General features: G+C 38.3%; 1 protein-coding gene across 2 annotated transcripts in view; it reads right to left on the minus strand.

Annotated features, from left to right (window-relative positions):
* RASA3 (RAS p21 protein activator 3) overlaps positions 1-27,268 on the minus strand; it is a 294,331-nt gene that overhangs the window by 193,387 nt on the left and 73,676 nt on the right. For both annotated transcript variants that reach the window (XM_043994627.1, XM_043994626.1), the window contains exon 2: positions 8,890-9,007. In XM_043994627.1, coding sequence (XP_043850562.1) covers positions 8,890-9,007 — 118 coding nt within the window. The remainder of the gene's footprint in view (positions 1-8,889; positions 9,008-27,268) is intronic.

The raw sequence follows: 27,268 nt of genomic DNA on the forward strand, positions 1-27,268 counted from the left end.
AACAACTCTGAGGTACCACCTGACACCTATCAGATTGGCTAAAATGACAAAAAAGGAAGATAATAAATGTTGGAGAGGCTGTGGGAAAATTGGAACACTAATGCATTGTTGGTGGAGCTGTGAGCTGATCCAACCATTCTGGAGAGCAATTTGGAATTATGCCCAAAGGGCAATAAAGCTGTGCATACCCTTTGACCCAGCAATTCCACTTTTAGGTCTTTTGCCCAAAGAAATATTTATAGCTGCTCTCTACATGGTAGCAAGGAATTGGAAGATGAGGGGGTGCCCATCAATTGGGGAATGGCTGGACAAGTTGTGGTATATGAATACAATGGAATACTATTGTGCTGTAAGAAATGATGAGCAGGAAGAGTTCAGAGAAACCTGGAGGGTCTTACGTGAGCTGATGATGAGTGAGATGAGCAGAACCAGAAGAACATTGTACACAGTATCATCAACATTGAGTGTTGACCTACTGTGATGGACTATATTCTTCTCATCAATGCAATGGTACAGAAGAGTTCCAGGGAACTCATGATGGAAGAGGATCTCCAAATCCAAGAAAAAAAAAAAGAAAGAAAGAACTGTGGAGTATAGATACTGATTGAACTATATTATTTCTTTTGTTTTGTGTGCTGTTGTTTTTTTTTTCTATTTTGAGGTTTTGCATCACTGCTCTGATTCTTTCTCTTGTAACAGGACTAATGCAGAAATAGGATTAATGTTATTATGTGTATATATATATATGTGTGTGTATATATCTATATCTATATCTATATAGATATATAGATATAACCTATATCAGATTACCTGCTGTCTAGGGGAGGGGGGGAGGGAGGGGAGGGAGGGAGAAAAATCTGAAATTGTAAAGCTTGTATAAACAAAAGTTGAGAACTATCTTTACATGTAACGGAAAAAATAAAATACTTTATACATTAAAAAAAAAGAAGATCTAACTCTTCATCCTAATAGTATTCTTTTTGTTACTAATAGTAATTTTTAAAATATTACATTTCTTTTTTTCCAGTTTCTAGTATAATGTGAACTGTAGCTATATTCTTTTTTTTTAATCATAAAAGTATTTTATTTTTTTCTAGTTACATGTAGGAATGGTTTCAAACATTTGTTTTTGTAAGATTTCTAGTTCCAAATTGTCCCTCCCTCCCCAAGACATCAAGCAATCTGATATAGGTTATATATGTACAATCACATTAAATATATTTCTGCATTTGGACTTATATTCTTGCAGTTGATGGTAATCATTTTAAAATTTTATTTCATTTTCAGGGCTGAATTTTTTCTTACTTCCTCCTCCCTCCTTATCCCCATTAAGAAAGCAAGCAAAACAAAACACATTACAAACATATATAGTCAAGCAAAACAAAAATTCTTCTGTTGGCCATATCTAAAAACAAAAAATATAACTCGATCTCACTCTGAGTATATCACCTCTCTATCTGAAGATGAGAAGCATGTTTCATCATGAGTATTCTGGAATTACGTTAAAAATTATTTTATCTTTAATAATTATTTAAAGTTATTTTCATATATTAACCCAATTCCTCTTCTTATAATAAAGATACTCGATTATTTGTCTTCTTAAAAATAATACTTCTTGGGCAGCTAGGTGGCGCAGTGGATAGAGCACTGGCCCTGGATTCAGGAGTACCTGAGTTCAAATCTGGCCTCAGACACTTAACACTTACTAGCTGTGTGACCCTGGGCAAGTCACTTAACCCCAATTGCCTCAAAAAAAATAATAATAATATTTCTCAGGGGACAGCTAGGTGGCACAGTGGATAGAGCACCAGCCCTGGAGTCAGGCCTCAGACACTTGACACCATCTGTGTGACCTTCGGCAAGTCATTTAACCCCAACTGCCTCACAAAAAAAAAAAAAAAAGAATTTCTAAAAATAATACTTCTCAGAAACTAGAGAGTGACCCGCCTTAGGGAAGGCCCAGTACTATTTCATTGTATAACCAAAAGGAAAGAGGCAACTTCTTGCTCAAACCTCAAAATTCAATTCCAATCAGCATCACAAAAAGAAATCCAAAGACCAATGTACAGAGTTGGCATTTACATGCTGGGAAAAACTGAAAGTGTACAATGTGATAACAGTCACTTTTGACACAGGGGGAGAAAAATCTTTCTTCATCAAATAAAAATTCTAGCTCTTAATCATTTTTTTCAGGTCATTACAAAAGAGAAAAACTTTCTCATAAATATAACATATTCAACTAGCATCTGTTAAGGCTCTGTTGTTTTAAAATTCTCTCCCACATCTCTCCCACCTCTACCTCCCCACCCACCCCCCAAAACAAAGAATCTTCTCTTTTAATCTACAGTAGTTGCAAGCAACACTGAATGTATGGGGGAAAAAACTCTAAGGAAATGGAGAAAATGTTCTTTTTCTGTCACACACAACTCATGATTGCACATTTACCATTGGGCCATAGCTAACCTAGCTTCAGTGAAAGACTTCTTTCCCAGAGGCAAAAGGGAATGGATTGTTGCCAGATGTTCTGGACTCCACCCTTCTACTTCACCAAGGAAGACTGGCAAGTATCATCTGATTTGACTAGTATTGGCCTGTCTCAGAAGCTTAAAGAAAACAAAAGACAACTTGAGCTACAAGATATAGATTCAACTTCTTTTTTAAAGAAATCAACAGAAACTTTCTTACATAGACTATTCAGCATAACCTCAGTCTTGAAAGCCTAGTAGTATTTGCAGCTGGAGGTTGGGTAGAAACATTTAAATGCTGTAACTGAAACCTATTGCTACTCAAACAAGCTAACTGAAAAAGAAACACTATCAGTAGCATCTTCCTTGGAAACCAAGGTTAAAAATGGCAATGGAGTCAACTGTATTTATTCAAATGTCGAGTATTCAGTTTGTAGACTATTAGTCCTGTTCGGTTTTCCTACCTAATGTCTCTTATCCATCTCTTCCTTCTTCCTATCCATGTCTATTTCTATCACCTTGGACCAGAAGCTCATCACCTCACATCTGGATTACTTCAATTGTTTCCTCCTCTTTCTCTAGGTTATATCCTCTTCAGTTCATGCTACACAGCATGCCATTTTATTTTTTATTTTTTTAACAGGGCAATGGGGTTAAGTGACTTGCCCAGGGTCACACAGCTAGTAAGTGTTAAGTGCCTGAGGCCGGATTTGAACTCAGGAACTCCTGAATCCAGGGCCGGGGCTTTATCTGCTGCGCCACCTAGCCGCCCCTAATTTTTCTTTTCTTTTCTTTTTTTTTAGTGAGGCGGTTGGGGTTAAGTGACTTGCCCAGGGTCACACAGCTAGTAAGTGTTAAGTGTCTGAGGCCAGATTTGAACTCAGATACTCCTGACTCCAGGGCCAGTGCTCTATCCACTGCGCCACCTAGCTGCCCCTAGCATTCCATTTTAGAAATAAACTTCCATCCCAAATGATTACTATTTTTAAAAGTCATGGCAACATAGTATAGCGGCCCTCAAGGTGACCTAAGACACCTTTGCAACCTACTGTATAGACTGCTCAGAAAAAAAACCACCACCATCACCACCACAACAATAAAAACAACCCAAGACTTAGGTAACACTTTAAGGTCTGCAAAGCACTTTATATGTTAATTCATTTGATTATCACAACAACCCCATGACATAGGTGCTATTATCCCCATTTCACAGGTGGGGAATCTGAGGCACAGATCAATTAAGTGACTTGCTTAGGGTCACATAGGTAATAAGTTTCTGAAATCAGGTGTTCCTGATCCCAAGTTCTTCAATCTATCTACTACAAAACTTGGCCGACTAGAACACTTTGCCCTGGGTCATATGTGTTAGAATGAAGACTTGAACCCAGATGTTCCGGGCTCTAAGATCATCTATGCTGTCTCCTCCAGTTCTTTGCTACTACAAAAAGTGCTGCTGGGAATATTGTGTGTGTGTGTGTGTGTGTGTGTGTGTGCTAAGAAAGTGATATATGCATACATTTTGGCTAAGAAAGTGATATATTGGGACAGCTAGGTGGCACAGTGGATAGAACACTGGCCCTGGATACAGGAGGGCCTGAGTTCAAATCCGGCCTTAGACAATTTACACTTAATAGCTGTGTGACCCTAAGCAAGTCACTTAACCCCAAATGCCTCACACACAAAAAAGAAAGTGATATGTCCATACCTTTTGGCTCACAGACCTCACTGGTAGGCATTAACCTCAAGAAGGTCAATTATAAATGAAAACAATTCTGAGATACCACCTTATACCTATCCGATTGACTAATGTGACAAAAAAGGAAAATATTGGATATTGGAGGGGATGTGGAGAAACTGGGACACTAATGCACTAATGGTAGAGTTGTGAACTGATCTTATTCTGGAGAGCAATGTGGAAATATGTCCAGAGGCTTATAAAACTGTACATATCCTTTGATCCAGCAATACCACTGCTAGGGCTATCCAAAGATATCTCAAAAAAGGGAAAAGGGCCTATTTGTACAAAAATATTTATAGAGTTTCTTTTTGTGGTAGCTAAGAATTGGACATTAAGGGGACCCATTAATTGGGGAATGGCTTAAACAAGCTTTATTGTTCTATAAGAAATGACAAGGAGGATGATTTCAGAAAAACCTGAAAGAACTGACATGAACCAATGCATAGCTATGTGAGCAGAACCAGGAAAATGTTGTAAGTAGTAACAGCAATATTGTTCAATGAAGGGCTGTGAATGACTTAACTATTCTCAGCAAGACAATGATCCAAGACAATCCTAAAGGACTAATGATGAAGCATCCTACATGCCTCCAGAAAAAGAACTGACATTGTTTGAATACAGACTGAAGTGTGCTATTTTTCACTTTCTTTCTTTCTTTTTTTTCTTTTATTAAAGTCTTCTTGTACAAAATAACTAATGTGGAAATGTTTTACACAATTACACGTCAAATCTATATCTGATTGTTTACCATCTCAGGGAGGGGGGAGGGGGGAGGGGAGAGAGAGAGAGGGAGGGATAAAATTCAGAACCCAAAACTTTAAATAAAAATGTTAAAAAATAAAAAAAATCAATGATTAAAAAGAAGGGATATATGTATATATATATATACACATACATATACACATATATAAAAGGCCATGTAAATTTGTATGTATACATATGCATACATACATATATAAGAAAAGCATATGCATATGTGTGCTTGTGTGTATATCCTTTCTTTTTTATTATTGACCTTAAGGTTAATGCCTAGTGGTGAGGTCTGTAAGACAAAAGTTATAGATATTTTCTTCACTTCCTTAGAATGATTCCAAATTAAGCATTTTTCTGTCCCCTCCTTTATTATTATCTGACCATTACTGATCCTTATTATCAATGAGACTCCTTTATCCAAGACCTTCCCCTCTTCTAATTTAATGGACCTAATATACTTTGGCCTTGAAAACCGAAAAACTCGGCTTCTTAGTAGTACATGTAAAATAATTGTAAATAGGTTTTTAGGGAAGACTGAGGTGTGTTTGGGTAATAGTGATCAGTTATCTACTTTGATGGTTTGACCTCCACCATCCCCCTTTGACTTTTGCTTCTTTCTAGGTTCTCAGTTCTGTTGCAGAAAACTGAGGTTGCCAGATAGCCAGGTTCCAAACAAGTGAGGTTTGAATGTATTCTGATTTTGATTTCTCCTTCTCTAGGAACACACATGCTAGTGTCAGAAAATAAATAGATGAAGTAAAGAAGGATGGTGACAGTTTTTGTTACTAACAGTTTTTGTTCAGAGCTTCATCCAAGATTTATTAAAACAAAATAAAACAAGAAGTCCAACCTACAGTACTGGATATGTCACTCATGAATAGTGATTTTAAAAATGTTTTCCTTGAAGTAAAACTATGAAAAAACATCTCTGAGGGGGTGATAAAGTGCCAATTTCCTGCTCACATCTTGATCCAGCAACCCAAGTACATGCCTTTAAGAAGTATCAGGATTATAATTAACAACAGGTTGTTGGGTTTGGGGATTTTATTCTGTTGTTTTTAAGGTTATGATATGTAAGTGGCACCCTACTTCCGATTTTTGTTTTCTTTTAGTGAAATTCAGCAAGTAAATGCCTTTTTAAAACATTCCAGGACATACTTTTAAACAACAGAAATGACAACAATCCATAAATCTCCATGTCTTCAGAGAAGACTGCACTAAAAGCATATTAAGAAGAGCTATTAGCAACAACGAGACATATGGATTTGAGGAAAACATGCTTCTGCCGTTCGCTCTCAGGAGCAGGAGATCTTTAACAGTTTTCTATAAATTATATAGAGTAAATCATCAGAACTTGCTATTTTTCCCACTTACAAGTCTCAATGTGCAAGAATACAACTCATCTGTTAAAATTCAAATTTAAAATAGCTGTTTTGATGAAAACACAAAACATTTCTAAACCTGAAACTGAAATCAGGCTTAGGTATCCCACAGAAAGATGAAAAAAGATCCTGGACTCAGATCCTGTTTCTGCTACGTTAGCAAATGACTCTCTATGACTCAGTTTACTCTCCTGTAAAATAAAGGCATTGAACTAGATGGCCTCTAACATTTCTTCCTAAATTTCTAAATTCTAAGATTCTACTAATGAACATTGAAGCTCTTCTTTGCTTTCTGAATGGCTTTCTTGAAAACATCTTTCTCAGGACCACTAATGGTTGAATGAAGAACACAGATATCAGTGCCCCCATCTAATCTTTACAATAAAATGGTTTCCAAATTATGATTATGAAGGTAATGGGATACTATTGTACTATAAGAAATTATGAAGTAGATGGTTTCAGAGAAACCTGGAAAGACTTGTATGAAAAGATGCTGAGTGAAGGGAGCAGAACCAGGAGAAAAATTTATAATATAACATTATCAAAATGAACAGTTTTGAAAGACTTAAAAAAATCTGATCAACCCAATGACCAGTCATGATTCCAGAGGACCCATGATGAAAATGTCAACTGCCTCGTAACTAAAAGGTAATGAAAATAAGCAAAATGAAACACACATTTTTGCATATGACCAATATGAGAATTTGTTTTGTCTGACTATGTATATTTGTTACAAGGGTTTTGTGTTTCTTTTCTTTCTCATTGTGGAGGAGGAAAGGAAGGAGAAAAGGAAATAAAATAAATTCTTGTTAATTGAAAAATAAGATTAAAAATAAAATAAAACGCTTTCTACTTTACTATTCCCCACTCTTTCAACTGTTCTCTGTCCACTGCCTTGTCAGATGCTAACAGATCCAAATATAAATAAAGAGGCCTTGCTCCTAGTGTGGGCACTTTCCATTGGGCCAGCTGGAGCAGTCTGTTCCTGAAGGGGAAGTATCTGCCAAATGTTCAGGTGCTTCAATGAGTCTGGTATGGGGAGGCTGGGAGTTAACAGTAAGGGAAAAGGGGAAGGGAAGGGGTAGATCAGGTTTCTTCTTCTGGGCTCTTCACTTGACAGCTCTCTCAGTATTTTGAGCAGCTGAAGGTTATACAGGGTTTGGGCTTGTAAATGGAAAGGCTGACGTGCCATTCTAAAAGTGGTCATTCTTAATTCCACTCTGTGTGTGTGTGTGTGTGTGTGTGTGTGTGTGTGTGTGTATCTGCTTCCAGTCCTGAACACTCCTTCATCTCCTACTTCCATGGCATACCAGGAGCTCAAGGTTTCTAGATTACACAGCTAACTCCTCAACCTCCCATCTGATTTATTTCTGGTCTTTCCTTCTGGATTCTTCTTTTCCCCAAAATAGATTGTTGACTTTCTTCAGGTTCCACATGCAGGCACTCAGTGATTCTGATGGCTAATCTAGAAAAGCAGTTCTAATCATAACAACTCATGTCTAGAGCACGTGAAAATGTCTAAAGCACTTTCCTAAATTTTCAAATCCCCATTTTACAGATGATGAAACTAAACCCCAGTGAGGCCAAATGATCTGTCCAACATTAAAGGGCTAGTCAGAGTGAGAACCAGGACTTGACTTTGGATCTCCACAACACCATATCAGTACAGAGTATGAGAAAGAAAAATGGATTTTTAGTCCAGGAACTGGGTTTGGACCTTGGCTCTTATTGGTTTGACTTTGGACAAGTCATCTAAACTTTCTGGATTTCATTTTCCTTATCTGTAAAATAAGGGGTTTGACTAGAAGGCATGTGAAAGAACTCTTGTCAGAAGACAAAGATTCTCCCTTTCAAAACTGTTATCTGTTTGAAAAGATCATGTTCAATATAGATTAAGAAGGTATCAAATTTATCCCATGTGGGAAAAATATATAGAAATATTTATATGGTCAAGTTGTCCTAAGATTCTTTATATATGTCTATTATTGTTGTTGTTGTTATTATTTAGAGCCCAGTAAATCATGAATCAATCAACAGATATTTATTAAGTTCCTACTATGTTCCAGGCACGGGGGGGGGGGGGGCAGACAATGGAATAATTCCTATTCAAAAGGATCGTACATTCCAATGGAATGGGGGAAACAAATACATTTGAACAAGATGGCATAAATATGAAGTTAATCATTATAAATATATACAAAGTTTTGACACTAGCTGTGTGACCCTGGGCAAATCAATTAACCCTCATTGCCCCACAAAATAAAATAAAATAAATAAATATATACAAAGTTGTTAAATTCAAGGGAGGCTGGGAGAGAGAACACTAGCAGTCAAGGGGATCAGGAACCCCTATTTATTGATGGCCAAGCTTTAGAACTCATGCAAACAACGATTTACTTATTCCATCTCTCCATCCTATTCCCCCCACCCCCACCCCCATTCAGCTCAGTGAAAAAGCAGGGCAAAGACTGACATGGTCAGATTTTTTTTTTTTTTAGGAAAGAAAACAAAAGAACTGATTGGTATTATATAAAGCAACAAGATTTGTTACCATAGTGATTTCTCCACTATTTTGGTCCTGAAAACCTCTTCCTGGTCCAGGTTTACAGTACAGTAGCAATCCCTCATCTTGTTTGGCCCCGGATAAGTAGGAAGATTTTTGGCTTCTCCTGAAAGACAAAAATAAAATGTACACTTTTCTTAGCACAGAGACATTTAGTCCACATGCTCATTTCCAATTCATGATACATTTGTTTCACACTAACCAGACAGCTTCCTTGTTTGAGTGCTCGCTGGTGCCTTATATGGCCTTGATTTCCTTATTACTGTAATGTGTTAACATCTAATAATAGAATCACATGTTCCTGTTTAAAGCACAAGGTAACACACTGCTATCAGTATTCTCTATTCTCAACCTATGCCAGAATTAAGTTATTTGACTTTAGTTTTACTACATCTAGAACTAAATGCACCTCTGTCTGACCAGACACAAGCTATGGAATTAAAGATTACCCCACCCTCCATCCCAAATTGAAAGCTCTTATTTTACATTACATAGTGTCAGTACTCCATGGAAGAAGATGGATAATGCACAAGAGGACTACGGCAACCTTTCTATTTACAAACCCAAACCACAGGACTAGCTTTTCGGCAGCTTGGAAGACAGAGAGCTATCAGTTAAAATTCCAGAAGAGGAAACCTGATCTAGGCCCAATGTTTTTTTTTTTTTTTTTCTCCACATTCACTTCCCAGTATCTACATCCAAACTTCCCTAAAGAACCTTAAGATTTGGCAAGCATTTATACTTCAAGAGCAGACATCGATCTGGTCAAGTCAAAAGTGTCCACGCTGTGAGAGGCCCTTATTTACACTTGTATCTGCTTAGGGATTATTATCAGAATCCCCAGCACCAGGTTATTCTACTTGGGGAGGGGGTAGGAGGAGGTTGAGGGGGGGGAGAAGGAAAGGGAGGAGGGAAGTCCAGAAAAAAACAACACAGTTTATTTGTGAATGGAAAGAGAACAGAGATGAATGAAATTCAAGCAACAGTCACAAGGGTAGCTTTTTAATGGGACATCTGCCGTTCAGTGTAAATCAGTTCTATTGCAACAAATGTCTCTTTCAGGGCCTGGATTCCCAAAGGGCTTTGACACTAACAGAAGTCATTTTGGCTTCTAATGACATCTTGTGTAAAATGTCCTCGGCAGACACCGTTCAAGGAACACAACATGAAATGATGGGGGCTCCGGCACCACAGCTGACTGACACACCATGGCCAAGGCCGGCTTCTGTTCCAAGCCTGCGACATCCACTAACTATTCAGGCAGAAGCTGGAAAAGCACTTAGGACCAACCCCGATTAGATGCTTTACAGGTCTTGAGCTTTAGACTCTAGACACTTGAGTACTCCAAGCCAAAGTTAGAAGGGGTCCCACCAATGGAGCCATTCAGAAGAGTTTCCAAGTATTTCTGTTTTTGCAAGTGTCCTTATAGTTCTAATGATTCAGTGGAGCAATTTGGTTATAGGCTTTTTATACTGCCAAAGCCCTCTGTCCTCTACAGAGGACATACTGTACATTTGAGGCAATCATTTTGATTCTCTCATCCCTTTTGTTTCCTTCGGGGACTTTCTTTGAAACCAACTTAGAACGGTAGTTTTTTTGTTTGTTTTTAAAGTTGGAAGGGACCTCATGAGGGAATCTGGTCTGTGTAAAGTGAAGCCCAGAAAAGTCAAACAACTTGTTAAAGGTCACACAAATAGCAAATGACAAATACAGAACTCAAACCCAAGAACTCGACCTCTAAATCCAGTTGTCTTTCAGCTGCCCCAAGTATGCCTTCACTCTTCCCTACTTCGTCTTTCATTAAATGCAATATTCAGCAAGCTTCTTTTTCTAGAGAATAGAAAGGTTGACTTTCTTCAGATCCAAATTGTCATCATTAAAGAATCAGAGAATCATAAAATAAGAATTCTAGAGCTAAAAAGAGACTTATAGATCAACACTTTAAAGATGGACATAGGGGGCAGCTAGGTGGCTCAGTGGAGAAAGCACCGGCCCTGGATTCAGAAGGACCTGAGTTCAAATCTGGACTCAGACACTTGACATTTACTAGCTATGTGACCCTGAGCAACTCACTTAACCCTCATTGCCTCCCCACAAAAAACCCCCCAAAATGGATATATTTTTTAAATGATTGAGTAATTCAGCAATGGGCCTTAAATAGCTATTTAATTTCACTTTAATTCCATTTTTTAAAAAAATCTTTATTATTTTGACTCAGCAAAACAGAAAATAAAAGCTTTTCGTCAAGTTTCAAACACATTCCAAATTGCATAGGGTACTTTTCTGCATACATTTTAAACTCACCATGTGACCAAACAGAAGCTTGATATGTTTAATAGCATGCCGGACTTGGGAGTTAGGAAAACCTAAGTTTGTGTTCTTCCTCTGATACCTATTAGCTGTCTGACCTTGGTTGAGTTACTTGTTCTCTTGGCCTCAATTCCTCATCTAGAAGATCAAGGTACTGGACAAATATGACCTTTAAAGTCCTTCCTGCTCTAAATCCATCCACCTATGACCTCAAAGACAGCAGATTGTGCTGATAAGCCTCAGTTTCCTCAACTATAGCAAAACTTTGTAAACTGTAGGCTGAGATATGAGGTTGTGTAACTGAATCTGAGGGGGGGGGGTGTTTGAAAAATTTGGCAACAGTAAAAGGTTATATATACCTATTTTATATACCTATATACCCAGGGTCACATAAAAATTTCTCAGACAGAAAGGGGTCATGAGTGGAAAAAGTTTAAGAAAACCTGATCCATAAGATGTAAAACATCATCAACCATAAAATAATTAAAGAATTATCAGAATTAGGTTTGAAATTTGCCTAAATAGGGAATTTTTCATATTCCATGCTATTTTTTTAAACTCAGAGTTGAGCATAGAAAGTCATACAAGAAAAGCCAATCTGTTAACAGGCATATGTATCAAAGCCAAACCCTAGGAAGTCGTTAAATGTCAAAAGACAGATTTTATGAAGGATTTGAAACATGGGAAAGGTCACATACGCACGTGCGTATATAGTATATAATATATTCACAAGCATGGAATTATGTAATCCTACGAGAGATTATAACACAACACAGTGGAGTAAGAACATCCTTTGGAGTAAGAACAAGCACAGAACAGATACACATGAAGACACAAAAGCCTAGAAATGGCAGATTGTATTTCTCTTATCCTGAGTCCACCCCCAACAACCCTGTGACCAATGGATCACAGAAGTGACCCACAAAGAATCATAGTGACCTTTTCTAATTTCTAATTCTCTTTTTTTCCTTTCCTTTCCTTTTTTAAAAAAGATTAAATAATTTATTGATCTTTTAACCACTAAGGCAGCTGTATCTCCCTGATGTCTGAGCAAGAGCATTGATGATGTTGATAAAGCTTCAATTTAGCTGCCTTTAGAATTTAACCTTGATGGGAAAGGGTGTAAAATGGAGCCAAAGTATGTTCAAACACTTACTTTGTTTCTTTTTTTTTTAAAGAGCAACTCACCACCACCACCACCAAAAGAAAAGAACCTTCCTGAATATCCTAGAGACATCTTCAGTGAGGAACACAGAACTGAGGCTTTGTTCTCCTTTATTATGAGCAAATGTTTTTATTTTTGACTCTTCCTCCTCCCCTTACCTCCCACATCCAATCAGTTGCCAAGCCTTGTGAATATCCCCCCTGAAATATCTATTGCCTCCTGTCTCCTCCTTTCCATTCCCACTGCTACAGCCCCAATAGAAGTTCTCATTACCACCCACATAAACTATTAAAATAGCCTCTTGACAGGACTTTCCTATTTCCACTCTTTTCCCTAACCCCTAGCTCAAACCAAACTGCTGTCAATTAATTAACCTTCCTAATTGGACAGATCTGTTCACACCATTCCTCTGCTCATAATCTTTCAATGCTTCCCTTTACCTACCAAATAAAAACAAGTCTATATTCAACTCCAAAATCTGGTACCATTCTCATTGACCAGCCTTTTCTTATTTACTTCTCTTCCAAACAAATATCCAACCCTGCAGCTAAATGGCATCATTCACTGTATACACTGCACACCTTTCTTGCATTGGTCCCCAAACCTCTCCCCCTTTACCAGTTGAAATCTCTCATGTTCTCTGCTCCACTCTTGTGTATTTACCATGCATTGTCTTGTAATGCAGTTGGATCTGACCACTATGTCGTAAGCTCCATATAGGAAATCTGAACTTTGTATTTCCTGAAGTGCTCCACAGGTACTAAGTGCTTAATAATTGTTTACTGAATTGAAAACAGGAGAAAGTATTTATTGTCTCTTTTGATAGAGGTTTTTAAGAACTGATGGCCTGCAGAGTCCGTTTACAACTTTTAAAACAGTCACCATTAAAATTTGAAAATATTGCTTTATTATAAGCTGCTATTCTTACTCCCTGATTTGCATCTCCATGCCATTGTTGTTATATTCTGGATCCTATGACAATGGCAACACCAGTGAGGCTGGGTGATTAATCTGAGCCAAAATTAAAACCACTGAGTTTACAGATGAGGGACGGAAGCAGTTTCTAAAACTTCCTTTGCATGTAGGCATATCCTGGCCATCCTATCTGCCAACTTACAACCAGAGAGCCTCTAGTGGAGAAGTATACTTCAAATGACAAATGCCTATTAATGTCTTATGTTGACATCACTTAAAATGGTCAGCTGAAGAGAATACCACCATCATCATGGGCATTTCCTTTTTTTTAGGGCAATGGGGTTTTAAGTGACTTGCCCAGGGTCACACAGCTAGTAAGTGTCTGAAGCTGGGTTTGAACTCAGGTCCTCCTGAATCCAAGGCTAGTGCCTTATCCACTGCGCCAACTAGCTGCCCCCATGGGCATTTCTTTTTTCTACACTATATTAAATGAGAATTGACTGAACCAGAGTCTCTTCCAAGCTGATTTACCTATGTCATGGTATGTAAAGATAAGATAGTTTTTTTTTCTGTCTAATGACATTTTAAGGATTTTTAAAACCACCTTTTTGGAGGGAGATTAGGTCAAACCATGGAACCTTGGAGCTGAATGGGACCTTAGAGATGATGTAGCCCAGTGTTTCTCAACTATCATTCACATGGCAACTTTTAAACCACCTAAAGTTTTGATTACTTAAAACCTGCACATTTAATCCCCCTCCTCTACCTCTTTCTTGGGCTTTTGACCCAATTTGGCCCACTGTATCCATCACTAGCTCCCTCTTCCTTTCTCCTTAAACCACTTAGAAGCCAAGAGCTGAGGTTACATGGGTTGAAACTGTTAAGGAGCCCACAAGTCAATGGAGTTTATCAATCCATGGTAGAATTTAGGTTAGAAAATGCAAACTTCCTTCCTTATAGGATGGGGAAATGGAGGCCCAGAAATTTGCTACCAACACACATTTATTGAATGCTTATTGTATGCAGAAATTTGTGCTGATAGCTAAGGGAAATATGGTCCCTACCCTGATAGGATTTAGAGTCTCTTAATAGCTTTCACCAAATAGTTGATGTTATTTACCTAGGGTCACAGAGCAAGTTAGTGGCACAACTGGGGCTGTCTTCCAATTTGGGGTTATTTACTAGGTGTGTAGAGCAGTTAATCCTGCAAAGGGTTGAGGTCATAAGAAAGAACAAGAGATAACTGATGCATAGCTAGCATGCTCTTTTGATATCTGCATAATAACTAGAGATCTACATAAAGATCCCCTCTCATAATGGATAGTCCCTCCCCTGGAGGATTTGTGAGAAGGCATGGACAAGAGCTTCCCAGTATGAGGGGCCATGAATGGACCATGATCTGCATTGTTTTCACTTGTTTCGGTAGTATTCAACCCCTCATGACCCCATTTGGGATTTTCTTGGCAAACATACTGGAGTGGTTTGCCATTTCCTTCTCCAGCTCATTTTACAGAGGAGGAAACAGAGGCAAACAGGATGAAGTGACTTGTTGAGGGTCACACCCAGATATTAAGTGTCTGAGGCCTAAAGACCATAAACAATTAAGAGATAGGTGGTGTCATTGGAAGATATCTGGATTTATTTAGAGTCAGGGGAATTGGATTCAAATCCCATCTCTACTCATTATTACCTGAGAGACCCAGGCAAACACTTAACCTCTCTGGGCCTCAGTTTCTTCATCTGTAAACCTTTGATCTCTAAGTACATTCTCAGCATTAACTTAAGGAAAAATACACTTTAGTTCCATTTGAAAAGCCAAGCCCCAGAACATTTGCATGCATATATAAAGCACAGTCCTTAAGAGGTATAACCACAGCTCTCATCCTTTTTAAACTATAGGCACAATAAAGGCACCATAATATAGTGAAAAAGAGGGCTGGTTTTGGAGCCAGAGGACCCAGTTTCAATCCCTGGTGTTCCACTTACTACCTTGATACACTTACCTTCCCACCTTCCCACATTACTATGTGATCCTACCTAAGTCACTTAATCTTTTTGGCCTTAGTTTCCTCATTTATAAAATGAGAGGGTTGGAGTAAATGAGCTCTGATGTCCCTTCCAGTCTGCTATCTATGAAACAACAAAACATTTGAAGCAAATAAGAATTCTTACTGATTTACTAGAGGAAGTGGTAAGAAGAGGGTGGAGGGCAACACACTGTGTAGACCTAATCAAAACCATCACTTTAAACATAAATAATCGGGTCAGGGAAGAGAAAAAGACAACAACTAAAATTTTCTACGCACTGATATTCAATTATAGTCAAGTAGAAATGCAGCACAGGAACCAAAACAAACAGGATAATCTGAAAGGGCATCATGCACAAGCTATCATTAGCAATAATTCACTTTGTTATGGTTGCATGCCTACATATCCTGTCAGCAAGCTAACTTAAAAAGTATGACAGGAAGACAAAACAAATGAAGATGGGGAACCTAGAGCCCAGATTTCAAGTTAAAAGTGGAACTGTGCCCAGGCCATTGAGGGGTGACAGGGAAAGGCATGACCTTCTTGGACACATTTCTCCCTTCCATGGATATGAGACTTAGCAAACACCTTACAAAATCATATCCTAGCAGTAAGGTATTTTCATTCATATTCCCTGAAGAAAAAAATACCATATTCATATCCTCGTTTGATTTTTTTAAAAGACAAAACACGGGTACTTTTGATGATCAAAATAAGTCTGGAATAAAACCAGACCAAGAATCCAAACACCATCATCATCAATCATCAATGATCATCAAATGTCCACTGAATTATACCATTGCAATTAGTAAACACCTCCAGGGCTAGGGTTCTGTTTATTTTAACTTGGTAGTGGAGGAGATGCTAAATGATTTGGTAAAAATGAAGGATGGAAGGACCCAATGGGAAAGAAGATCTCCAAGGTAGAGCCAAGGAAGTCCCTCTCCTGAAAAATGGGAAGGAAAGGGAAAGAGGATGGGAACCCAAGAGACTAAGTTTGTATATAAGATGGAATTGAGAAGAAAGAATTCCTATTTAGGGTCATGTGGCGCAGGTATGTCTCAAAGCTTTGAGAATTATGTCCACAAAAAAATGTTTGAAGAGCTAAAAAAAAAAAGAATCTAAGAGAAGAAACTAAAGATAAATGTGTTCCAATGGTGTTTGGATGAAACAGAAAAAACTGATTAGTTCACCCAGTAATGAACTAGAGAAGGATTAAAGAGAGGAAAGGAGAGAACTACTACTACCACCCCACCATCATTGTCTCCTGACAAAGGAAGTTTTTGTAATAGATGCGAGGAACTGCCACTAAAAACAGGAAAAGGCAGCAGGAGATCTATGTGTACACACACACACACACACACACACACACACACACACACACACACACACACAGTGTCACTAATCCCTAAAAAGATAACCACTAAAAAAAGTAGGGGAATAAAAGTAGGTGAAAAAAAAAGTATAAATAGAAAAAAGCCAAAACTTGGCTTTAACCAGGACAAATCTGAACTATTCCTTCATTTTTTAATGAATTCAACAAACATTTATTAAGGTCCAGTGGCAGAGCCCTGTGATGAGGACTAGTGGAGATGAACAGTTTAGATAAGATAACCCTTGCTCTCATGGAGTTTTCAATTCAGTAAGGGAATAAAACCAATGAGAATCATGGTAACATGTGATACATAATGCATAAGAATGGTGCAAAAAAACCCAGAGCATTGTGAGGTCTGAAGGGGAAAGTCACTATGGGATGAAGGGTAAGATCATGATACATTCAGGTAACCTTGTAGACCGATTCATCTGGACTGCAGAGAACATGGAGGAAAGGACAATGAGAATGCTCTGGGGAATTTTTTGTTTTCATTGAATGACTAGTAGAGCTTGAATGCAATGGAATCATATGAAGCACCCCTAATGTACAATGAATAACTACCTTTAGTTCCCATACTGCTTTGGAGAAAGGATATTTGTTTCTTTATGATTTACAGCATTTTGGGGGGGGGGGGTTTCACTAGCTTCACTTTTAAAAAAGGATATAAAATCTTTGCATGTGCTTCTGGGGATTATTGACATCAATGCAATGCCTCTTGTGTCAGGAAGAGTAAATGGCCTTCATTTACCATAGAACAACATTTGAAGAAATTACTGTTTTAACACTCTCATTCTTTATATGGTGATAACTTTTAGTCATTATGACTATTTTGAATTCAAACTCATCTACAAATCGTCTTAGACCATCCAGCACCTTGGAACAAAAGGAGAGCCTATTTTCAAAACTGGACAGTTTTATGATTAAAACATTCTATTTCCTCGAATAGATTTGTCTTTACTGCCTTGCTATTTTAGTGTCTGATATTAAATAGAACAAAAATCCATAAAACCCAGACTAGATTAGATTTCTAAATCAAGTTACAAACTGCCCCTTGCATACTATTTCAGAAGTCTGGAAAATCAGATTTCTAGCTGAATGTAGGTAATGATAAAAAGCGTCACTGGTGACAAGAATCAGCAAATTGACAGTGTGAGTAATCATTCAGATTGAGTGGTGAGTTTAAGGCTAAGTCTTATTCAAAAGCCAAGAAAAATGGAACCACTGAATTGTAGAATGCAAGTTTGAGCGAGAAGGGGCTTCAGAGATCATTGAATCTTATAACTACATCTTTTTACAGGTGAAATAACACGGACCTAGAGAGGTTCAGTGATTTAGCCAAGGTCACGTAACTATAATGGACAAAGGAGTACTTTTATGTGCCAAATTGAGAATTTACTATATGAAAGCGTGGAAATAGTATACTAGAACCCAGTTTCTGTGCCTAATTTAGGGGTTACCAGCAGCAACCCATTGATTATAACTCTCAAGCTTTACTGTCCATCAACATCACTAAATCACCCAAGAATTAAGTCAATGATTTATTTTCTTCCCTGTTGATATTCTGCTAATAGGGACTATGAGCATAATGAAATGTTTTTGTTAGGTAGGACAAGCAATATGATCAATTGTGCTTGTACTCACTCTTTTTTTTTTTAATTTTTTTTTTAGTGAGGCAATTGGGGTTAAGTGACTTGCCCAGGGTCACACAGCTAGTAAGTGTCAAGTGTCTGAGGCCAGATTTGAACTCAGGTCCTCCTGAATCCAGAGCTGGTGCTCTATCCACTGTGCCACCTAGCTGTCCCCTTGTACTCACTCTTAAGTAAAAAGGGTAAATGTTTTTTTTTATTCAATACCCTCTTAAATACTAGATAATTAAATGAAGCACAACTAAAGAAAACAATTATCATCACAGACATCATCTACCAATTTGTTGAACACTAGGAGAAATGACCCTAGTGAAATAAATTTGTCATGTTAATTAGGGAAATCTGCATCCTTTTTTGTTAAGTCAACAAGTATTTTTTAAGTGTTTACTAAGTGCCAGGTACTGTGCTAAGGATTGAGAGAACAAATACACGCAGAAAGACAGTTCCTGACCTCAAGAAGCTTATATCTAATGGGGGAAAACAACACATAAAATGAAGATGATGAAGAGGCAAGGGTGAGTGGAAAAGATGAAGATACCTTGTAAGGAGCCTTGTAAGAAAAGTTCTGGAGAAGAATGAAGATATGACTAGGCTTGGCATCCTCCCTAAAATGGAGGTTCTAGGAAAAACTAGTCAATCAGAAAGAGACTGCAGGGGAAGGGTACTTCCAATGTGTGAAGACCAGGGATGTAGTGAGCTTCCAGGATGAAAAAGTTTCTGGCTCATAAAGAGGATCAAAAAGACATCACTATATTGGCATCAAGGTACAGTGTGTTCGACTATGGCTGATTAGACCAATACAAGCTCAGAATGCTCTGCCACAAGTCAGACACAAATAGTCCATATGAACAATTTAGGTGGAAATGTCTATAAAATTGAGCGTCTCCCATTTCTTTTGAGCTACTGCAATTCTGCTTTGCTCACAGCACCTTCTTTGATGCAGGAATGCCATACTGGGCAGTCCTTTGCCAGTGTCTCCCATGTCATTCAATCAATTCCAAAGTTCTTCAGAGAGAGACCTTGAGAGTTTCCTTGTATTACTTCTGATCACTATGTGAGCTCCTTCCTTGCCTAAGTTCTCCATAAAATACTCTTTTAGGCAAGTGATCATTTGGCATTCAAACAATGTGGCCAGCCCATTGGAGTTGTGCTCTCTGCAATAGTTTGAATGCTTGGCAGTTAGTAGAGAAAGTCTGGGAGAGTGAGGAGTGCAGCCTGTTGGAAAGGAGCATCTCTAGTGAAAATTTTGCTATTAGGCACCCCCACCATGAAGCCAACTTAGGATGACTTCCCTTATACTGTAGTAGCCAGAATTCATCTCTAAAAAAAGTCATGACCCATGAATGGATGGATGGATGGATGGATGCCCCTGAAGCACACCGGCAAAGAGGAATGGTAGTAGGTGGGCTTTGTTACCACCAAGCACAGCCTTTCTACATAACCAAATGTTGTGGCTATCTGTAATACCTAACAAATGTCATCAGCTCCTTTGGAAGGAGCAAAATAAGGAGTCAAGTAAGAACATGTGACTCAAGTTATGAAAGAAATCACAAAAGCTATTCCTTCTATCTTCTCTTAAGCCCATCACATTTGGCATAGCCTAGCCTAAGATTTATAAGAATTTAAAGGAATCATTATTCTTCATGCTTTCAGTAGCCCAGGGGTTCCACATCACCTTCTAAGTTAAATATGAAATAAACTTCTTAGAGTTGTCTTTCAAGTGACCCCCATCCTATTACTCACCTCTCTGCTCTCTCACTGTGCCCTTTGCTGGGTTCATCATAGATGAGGTCATGGTATAAGCAAAATCCACCTGTGTTTACCTTCGTTTCCATTTTTTCATGTCACTCTCATCTTTTTCATATACATGTTTAGCTCCCTAGACACCCCCCCACCTCTGGCTATCTTCCCTTTATATATATACACACACACACACACACACACACACACACGCACACGCACACGCACACGCACACGCACACACACGCACACGCACACACACGCACATATATATATAACCAATCAAGATTTAGCTACTTTGATGGTAAAATGGATAGACAGCTGGACATAGACTCAGGAAGACCTGAGTTCAAATCAGGCATGAGACACTTAGTTATGTGACCCTAGGCAAGTGACAACCTCTGCTTCAGTTTTCTAAAATGTAAAATGGGAATCATATTAGCACTTACCTCCCATGGTTATTGGGAGAATCAAATGAGATAACACTTGTAAAGTGCTTAGCACAGGGCCTGACACATGCTTAATAAATGCTTAATAAATGCTGATTTCTTTCCTTCTAAGCCTTTATTCAAGTAACCCTATGCCTGGAATGGATTCTGTCCCCTCCTTTCACTGAAGCCCTCTCTATCTGTTGAAATCCTATGCTTTCTTCAAGGCTTAACTCAAGGACTCTCTACTCCATAAAGCCTCCCCTTTATTTCATAATGAAAAATCACTCAACATCTATGGGCTGAGGGATGTAGACTGAATGCTTCACAAGGCCAGGAAGGGCATCAGAGAAATGAAATTAATTCTATAAAGCTTTTCCTCTATGGAGTCATAACAGAATGTCAAACATTTATGATTTAAACTATTTTAAGTAAAACTGAAGTAGGACTCACTCAAGTAATTTAAACTGTTCATAGATAGGAGACAAAAGTCTCTTTTTTGTTGGGCAGTTCCCCCTGAAATAGCCACAGATGTTCTTATACTTTAGATATTCCTTTCATAGGTTTGAGTCATACTGCCTTACCTCCCAGAGTTATTTCCCTGTTTTTCCGATTCCAGGTCACTAATTTTTGTTTCCAAAGAAACAAATCATCAAGGTTACATGGGTGCAGGCACAAAGCATTATGCTATCAGCACTCAATATTTCAGGATATTAATAGTTGAAAGAGAGTTAAAGAGGAGAAAGTTTACATTATTAATCATCTTTCATTCTCTCTCTGTAATTCTCAGCTCTACTGAATGGAAAATTCTGTTACCATCTCCAAAAAAAGAAAAGAGAAATCTGTTTTATTGGTAGTCTAAAACTGAATAGTGCATGAAGATTCTTTCACTTCTTGACTCAACAAAGCACATATGACCTTTAAATTACTCACATAGGATGTGTAAATATTTTCAGCTCACTTTCAATTTCAACACTGTTTTTGTGGTCAAGGCAATCTGAAAATACCCATTAATTTAGCAAGGTTATTAAACATTTAGTGTTCTCTACAACAGATGTTCTTCATTGCTTATTAATGTTTTGAATGTTTTCTGTGGTTTGCATTAAAAAACAAAGGATAAAAGGTGAACCAGACATTTGGATTGGAAATTAATATATACTGGGGGAAATGCATCAAGAAACTGGCATACACACACAAAAAAGGTGAAACTGAAGTAATAATGCTTCCTTTGGGGAGAAATCTAGTTAAGCAAAATGTCCCTTATACACTAGGTAACAACAAATCAATAGAACTCACATTTCTATGACAACTGGTTTATAAATTATTTTCTTCATAACAACCCTAGTGAGGTGAGCAGTCCAAATATTAGAATACCCATTTTTTAAACAATGAAACTGAGTTTCAGAGAACTGAATGGACCTGCTCAAGATCACACAGCTAGAAAGTGTTGGTGTCAGGATTCATTCATGTTTCATCTGAATTCAAGTCCAGTCTATTTTCTACTATATGGGGGGGGACATAAAGAGAGAGTCTTTCCTCCTGTACTAGAACCTGAAAATGGCCTGAGTTTCACTCATCCTAAATTTATTTTCTGGTTTCAAACAACTTCCAGTCTCTCTACCCCTCCCTGTTTCCCCATGTCACATGACCACCCCCCCTTCAAAACCCTGACTCTTTAATCAGTTCGATTCTGTACCATTTTCTCTCTCTCTCTCTCTCTCTCTCTCTCTCTCTCTTTTTTTTTGGTGAGGCAATTGGGGTTGTGACTTGCCCAGGGTCACAAAGCTAGTAAGTGTTAAGTGTCTGAGGATGGATTTGAACTCAGGTCCTCCTGAATACAGGGCCAGTGCTCTATCCACTGTGACACCTAGCTGCCCCCTCTGTACCATCTTCTACCCTTTAATTCCTTGCCCACTGTCTTGTGACCTCTGATTCCTCACCAGACTAACCCTAAACCACTCCCACCATTTGTCTTCTCCACAAGAGCTCATGAAGCTGCTCAAGGTTGTGGCAGATGTCTGAGGCCATTGTCAATTTGTTACCCAGTTTCAACTGAGCCTTCACTCTTCATGCCAGTCACACAATCAGCATTTATTAACATACACAGCATAGTAAGAAGGAACTGGACATGGAGTAAGGAAGAATTGGGTTCAAATCCTCCCTTAGAACTCACAAGCCTTCCAAGTTTAGTTTAAGTGCTACTTCCCCAAAAGGCTTCTCTTGACTTCCTCACTTGTTAGAGTGTCCCCTCTCCCATTAGTTTCCTTTATTTTGTAAATATCCTATATTTACTTATTCATGAACATTTGTCCCTTAAGGACAGGGATTGTTTCACTTTGTATTTGCATCCCATGAGCCCAGCATAGCAGCTGGTACATAATAGGCACTCAAATGCTTGTTGACTATTAATTGATTGATTGATCAATCATTCTGGTACATAAAATAACTAGGCAAATTAAGCACAGGTTACATACAAAAAGGAATTTGTATTGTTTTGGAGAAGCAGCCTATCTTCCAAATCAGATTTTAATTTTAGGATTTAAAAAAGAATTTAAGAGGCAGCTATGTGGCGCAGTGGATAGAGTACTGGCCCTGGAGTCAGGAGGACCTGAGTTCAAATTTGGCCTCAGACACTTAACACTTACTAGCTGTGTGACCCTGGGCAAGTCACTTAACCCCAACTGCCTCACCAAAAAAACAAAAAAGAATTTAAGTAAAGGTGGTAATAGAAAAAAAAAAGTGAAGGAATCAGAGGAATAGTCAGTCATTCTAACTTAGCACACAGTCCCTTAAACAGAGCAGGCACTTAACTATTTAATGAACTGAATTGAATTCTGATTTCACATATTTTTAAAAAGCCATCTTGAAATACATTCTAAGGGATAGATATAAGAAAATTATTATTATATGTATAATTTAGTCAAAGATTAACCACCCGCTGAGTGAGGGGCCCAATTCATAACTGTCATCAGCATCATACTTTCTTCTTATTCTAATAGACTTTCATAAAATAGCTCATGGTGCCTCCCCTTATGTCTACATTATGTAGCATTCTGTACTCCACAGCAAAGCCTGTATCTTAAAGCTGCCATGTATACATGTACCCGTGGGTGACGCAGTGACAAAATAATCCCACTCCCAAAGATAAGCAATAAATTACCCTTATTATTTGAGGGGAGGGGAAGGAAGGGCAGGGCAGGGCAGGACAGGGCAGAAAATGAGAAAAACAGACTGGGTAGCTATTCTATCATAAAAATGCCTAAGAAGTCTGAGAAAGTACAGCTCTTGGAAATGGCGAATGAAGGTGCTGTCCAATGCAGGCCCAGAGAGTGAACAAAAATAAGCTAATCAAGTCCAAAAGAGGATGATCAAGGGAGTGAAACAATCATGCCATGTAACGATTAATGGAAGGGAGTGATTCTCCAAGCTAAACATTGCCAATCAACTAACCAGCCTTGATTAAGGACCTACTTCCATGACAGGCACTGTGCTAGGTGCTGGGAATAAAAATTCACTAAATGAAACAATTCCCTAAGACTTTGGGGGCAAGAGGAGTGTCAGAGCTGTACTCAAATATTTAAAGCTGTCACTTCGGAGCTGCCACTGGTTTCTGCTTGAAACCAGAGGGCAGAACTAGAAACAATTGGTAAACATTACAAAGAGGCAAATTTAGGAAAATATCATCATCAAAGTTACCATTTATGTAGCAGTTACAATGTGCCAGGCACTGTGTTAAGCACTTTACAATTATTATCTCATTTGATCCTCACAACCCTGCAATAGTTGCTACTGTGATCAGTCCCATTTTACAGATGAAGAAACTGAGGCAAAACAGTGTGCCCAGAGTCACACAGCTAGTAAATGTCTAAGGCTGGAAGTGAACTCAGGTCTTCCTAACTTCAGGTTCAACACTCTACCCGATGGGTCACCTGGGTGTCCAAGGACATACTTAAAGTTGGTCTCAAAGTAGAATGGGCTGCTTCAGGTGGGAGTCAATTCCTCCCTCAATGAAGTTCTCCAAGAAAAAGGGATGCTGTTTCTAGGTAGGCAGAATCTACCTGAAAGAACCCAGGCAAGCAATCATCAGTGAGGTTCCAAATAAGAATGCAGCACACACTAGAGCACAGATAATACTCCTTCATCAACCTTCAGCAAATCCAAACTTAATAACAAGCAGTAAAGGAAAAATTATTTGGGGCAAGAAGAACCTTAGAGATCATCTAGTCCAAAAGCATCATTTTAAAACCAAGGAAACTGACAACCAAAGAGGACACGTGACTTGGTCAAGATCACGTTGGTTATGAGTAATGAAGATAGGGTTTGAACCCAGGTCTTAATTCCAAATCCATTATTCTTTCTGCTATACTATAAGTGTCTCTGGTTGTCCATGTCCATAGTTTGTGCTACTCATATATGCACATTCACACACACACACACACACACACACACACACACACACACACACACCACAGATTGAGGGAGCAAGTGAAGGTGATTAGCCATAGTTGGAGCCAGGCAGCTCTGCCATCTGAATTGTACCCCTAGGGCTCTGGTTTCCTGTCCCCTACAAGGGGATCCTTGAGTTGCTGTTTTGTGAGTAATCTCTCAAAAACCAAACACACAAGCCATCCCCCACAACCCAAAGGAATAAGACTGTCTATATCACCGTTTACCCTGGATTGTATTTCACAAGCTGCTAAAACCAAGGGAATTGCACATGTGCACCCCTGTGTGTTTACCACATCTAAAGCCTATTTCTACAGATGTTGATGCTCAAGTAACCTAAAACCCCTGATTCATCTAAGAGTCACTTCAGACTGGCACCTGACCTTGAAAGAAGCCTCTCTGTAAATATACAAAAACGACACGCTTAACCACACTCAAGGATCAGTTTTGCTCCATTTCCAGGGAAGATTAAAGAAACATTAAAGCTTTTATTGTAGTGTATTTACTCCAGTTATCATATTTTGACAACAACATGTCAGCAATGGATCGAAACACTCCTGCCCTCTCCCAAATTGTTTGGTTTTTTTCCAGGCAAATTATTCAAGGCCAACCATTCAAATTTCAATTCTGCCAGTGAGATCCTAAAGGGTCATAATACATCTTAATGCCATACTGGTAATGAAACAGCGATATTAATGCATCCACAATAAATGTAAGAAACAGAACAAAACTTATTGTCTCCCTCTTCTCCCCAAAAATAATATAGAAGTTGAATGAATAGAATGCTAAGAGAGAGATGATAGGATGCTACTGTGGAACTAACTTTTTCATATGATTACTATTAATAATAGTAGCTACTATTTATATAACATTTTTTGTTTGTTTGTTTGTTTTTTGCAGGCAATGGGGGTTAAGTGACTTGCCCAGGGTCACACAGCTAGTAAGTGTCAAGTGTCTGAGGCCGGATTTGAACTCAGGTACTCCTGAATCCAGGGCCGGTGCTTTAACCACGGCGCCATCTAGCTGCCCCCGTTTATATAACATTTTAAGGTATACAAAGTCCTTTACATGCACTATCTCACTGGATAACACAGTATACAAGTACATGGTTTGTTTATAGACATTACAGTGATTTTTCAAAAATTCAACAAATGGCAAGGGCCTACTCAGTCCAAAGGAACTGTACATTTGCACATTTAGAACATATCCTACCTGTCTTTCAAGGACCAGCTCCAATGCCAACTCTCTCCGATCCCCCCAAGATGATAGTGCTTTGTTGTTGTTGTTTTTTACAACATTTTATTATAGGGTCTTTTTCAGGAAGGACTGTACTCGAGGCCTATTTCTAACAACAAGTAGCTACTTGTACAGAGCATTTGCAGTATGGGGATGAGGGGAGAGAGAGACAGAGAGATGAATAGATAGATAAAGAGAAAAGAGAAGGATAGAAAGAGGACAAATGGAAGGAAGGAAGAAAAATGTATTAGATAGAAAGATAGATGGATGAAACTATAGTTATTTGTATACTTGTTTCTCCTGGGGGTAATAACTGTTATAAATCAATTTTTGTATCCCACAAGCAACACCTCGACAGAGTTTTTAGCACAGAAAACATTAACAATCTTAAAAAATGATTGAAGATTGCATCTGCCCCAAGGCAGGCAGGGGTGGTGGGTTGAAAGGATGGTAAGAAAGAGAAAAAGAAAAATAGCGAGTTAAAAAATAGAAGTTGAAAAAAATAGAGTTGAAAAAGTCATTATGGCATTCATGTACTAAAAACATTGTTTCTAGTATGTCTATTTATGAAAAGTGATGGACTCAACAGCAAGTGATAAGAATTTTAGGATTTCTGCTTCCTTTTGTCTTTCCAATCCAGCTTCTCTACTTGTGTCTTCTGCCAACTTTAGAAGAATTCTGACTGAGCAATCCTGCCCACATATCTATGTGAATCTTGGTAAAGGCCCATGAAAGACTTTGTGGGAAAATGAGATTTGGAACTCAACACTCCTATCATTGCCACCTGGCTTCACACAATTCTCTAACTCTACTTCAAGAATAGGAGCAGGTGCCTTTCCTGTAATTCAGCTTACTTGAAGTCTTGTGATATCAAGTAGAATTATTTTGAAGGTAGGCGTGATTTTAAAATGTCAGCTTAGCTCAGAAAACCAATGAGAAGGAAATGGAACGTTGGAACTTAAAATCAATGATAACCTTCTTGAAAAGAGTACGTTCTTTTATTAGTTATTAAAATGCTTGTTAACTGAGTAACTGAAAATGTACACTCTTCCATTCCAATAGATGCTTAGCTTCTAAA

Source organism: Dromiciops gliroides, chromosome 3 (genome assembly GCF_019393635.1).
Source record: "Dromiciops gliroides isolate mDroGli1 chromosome 3, mDroGli1.pri, whole genome shotgun sequence".
Lineage (NCBI taxonomy): Eukaryota > Metazoa > Chordata > Mammalia > Microbiotheria > Microbiotheriidae > Dromiciops > Dromiciops gliroides.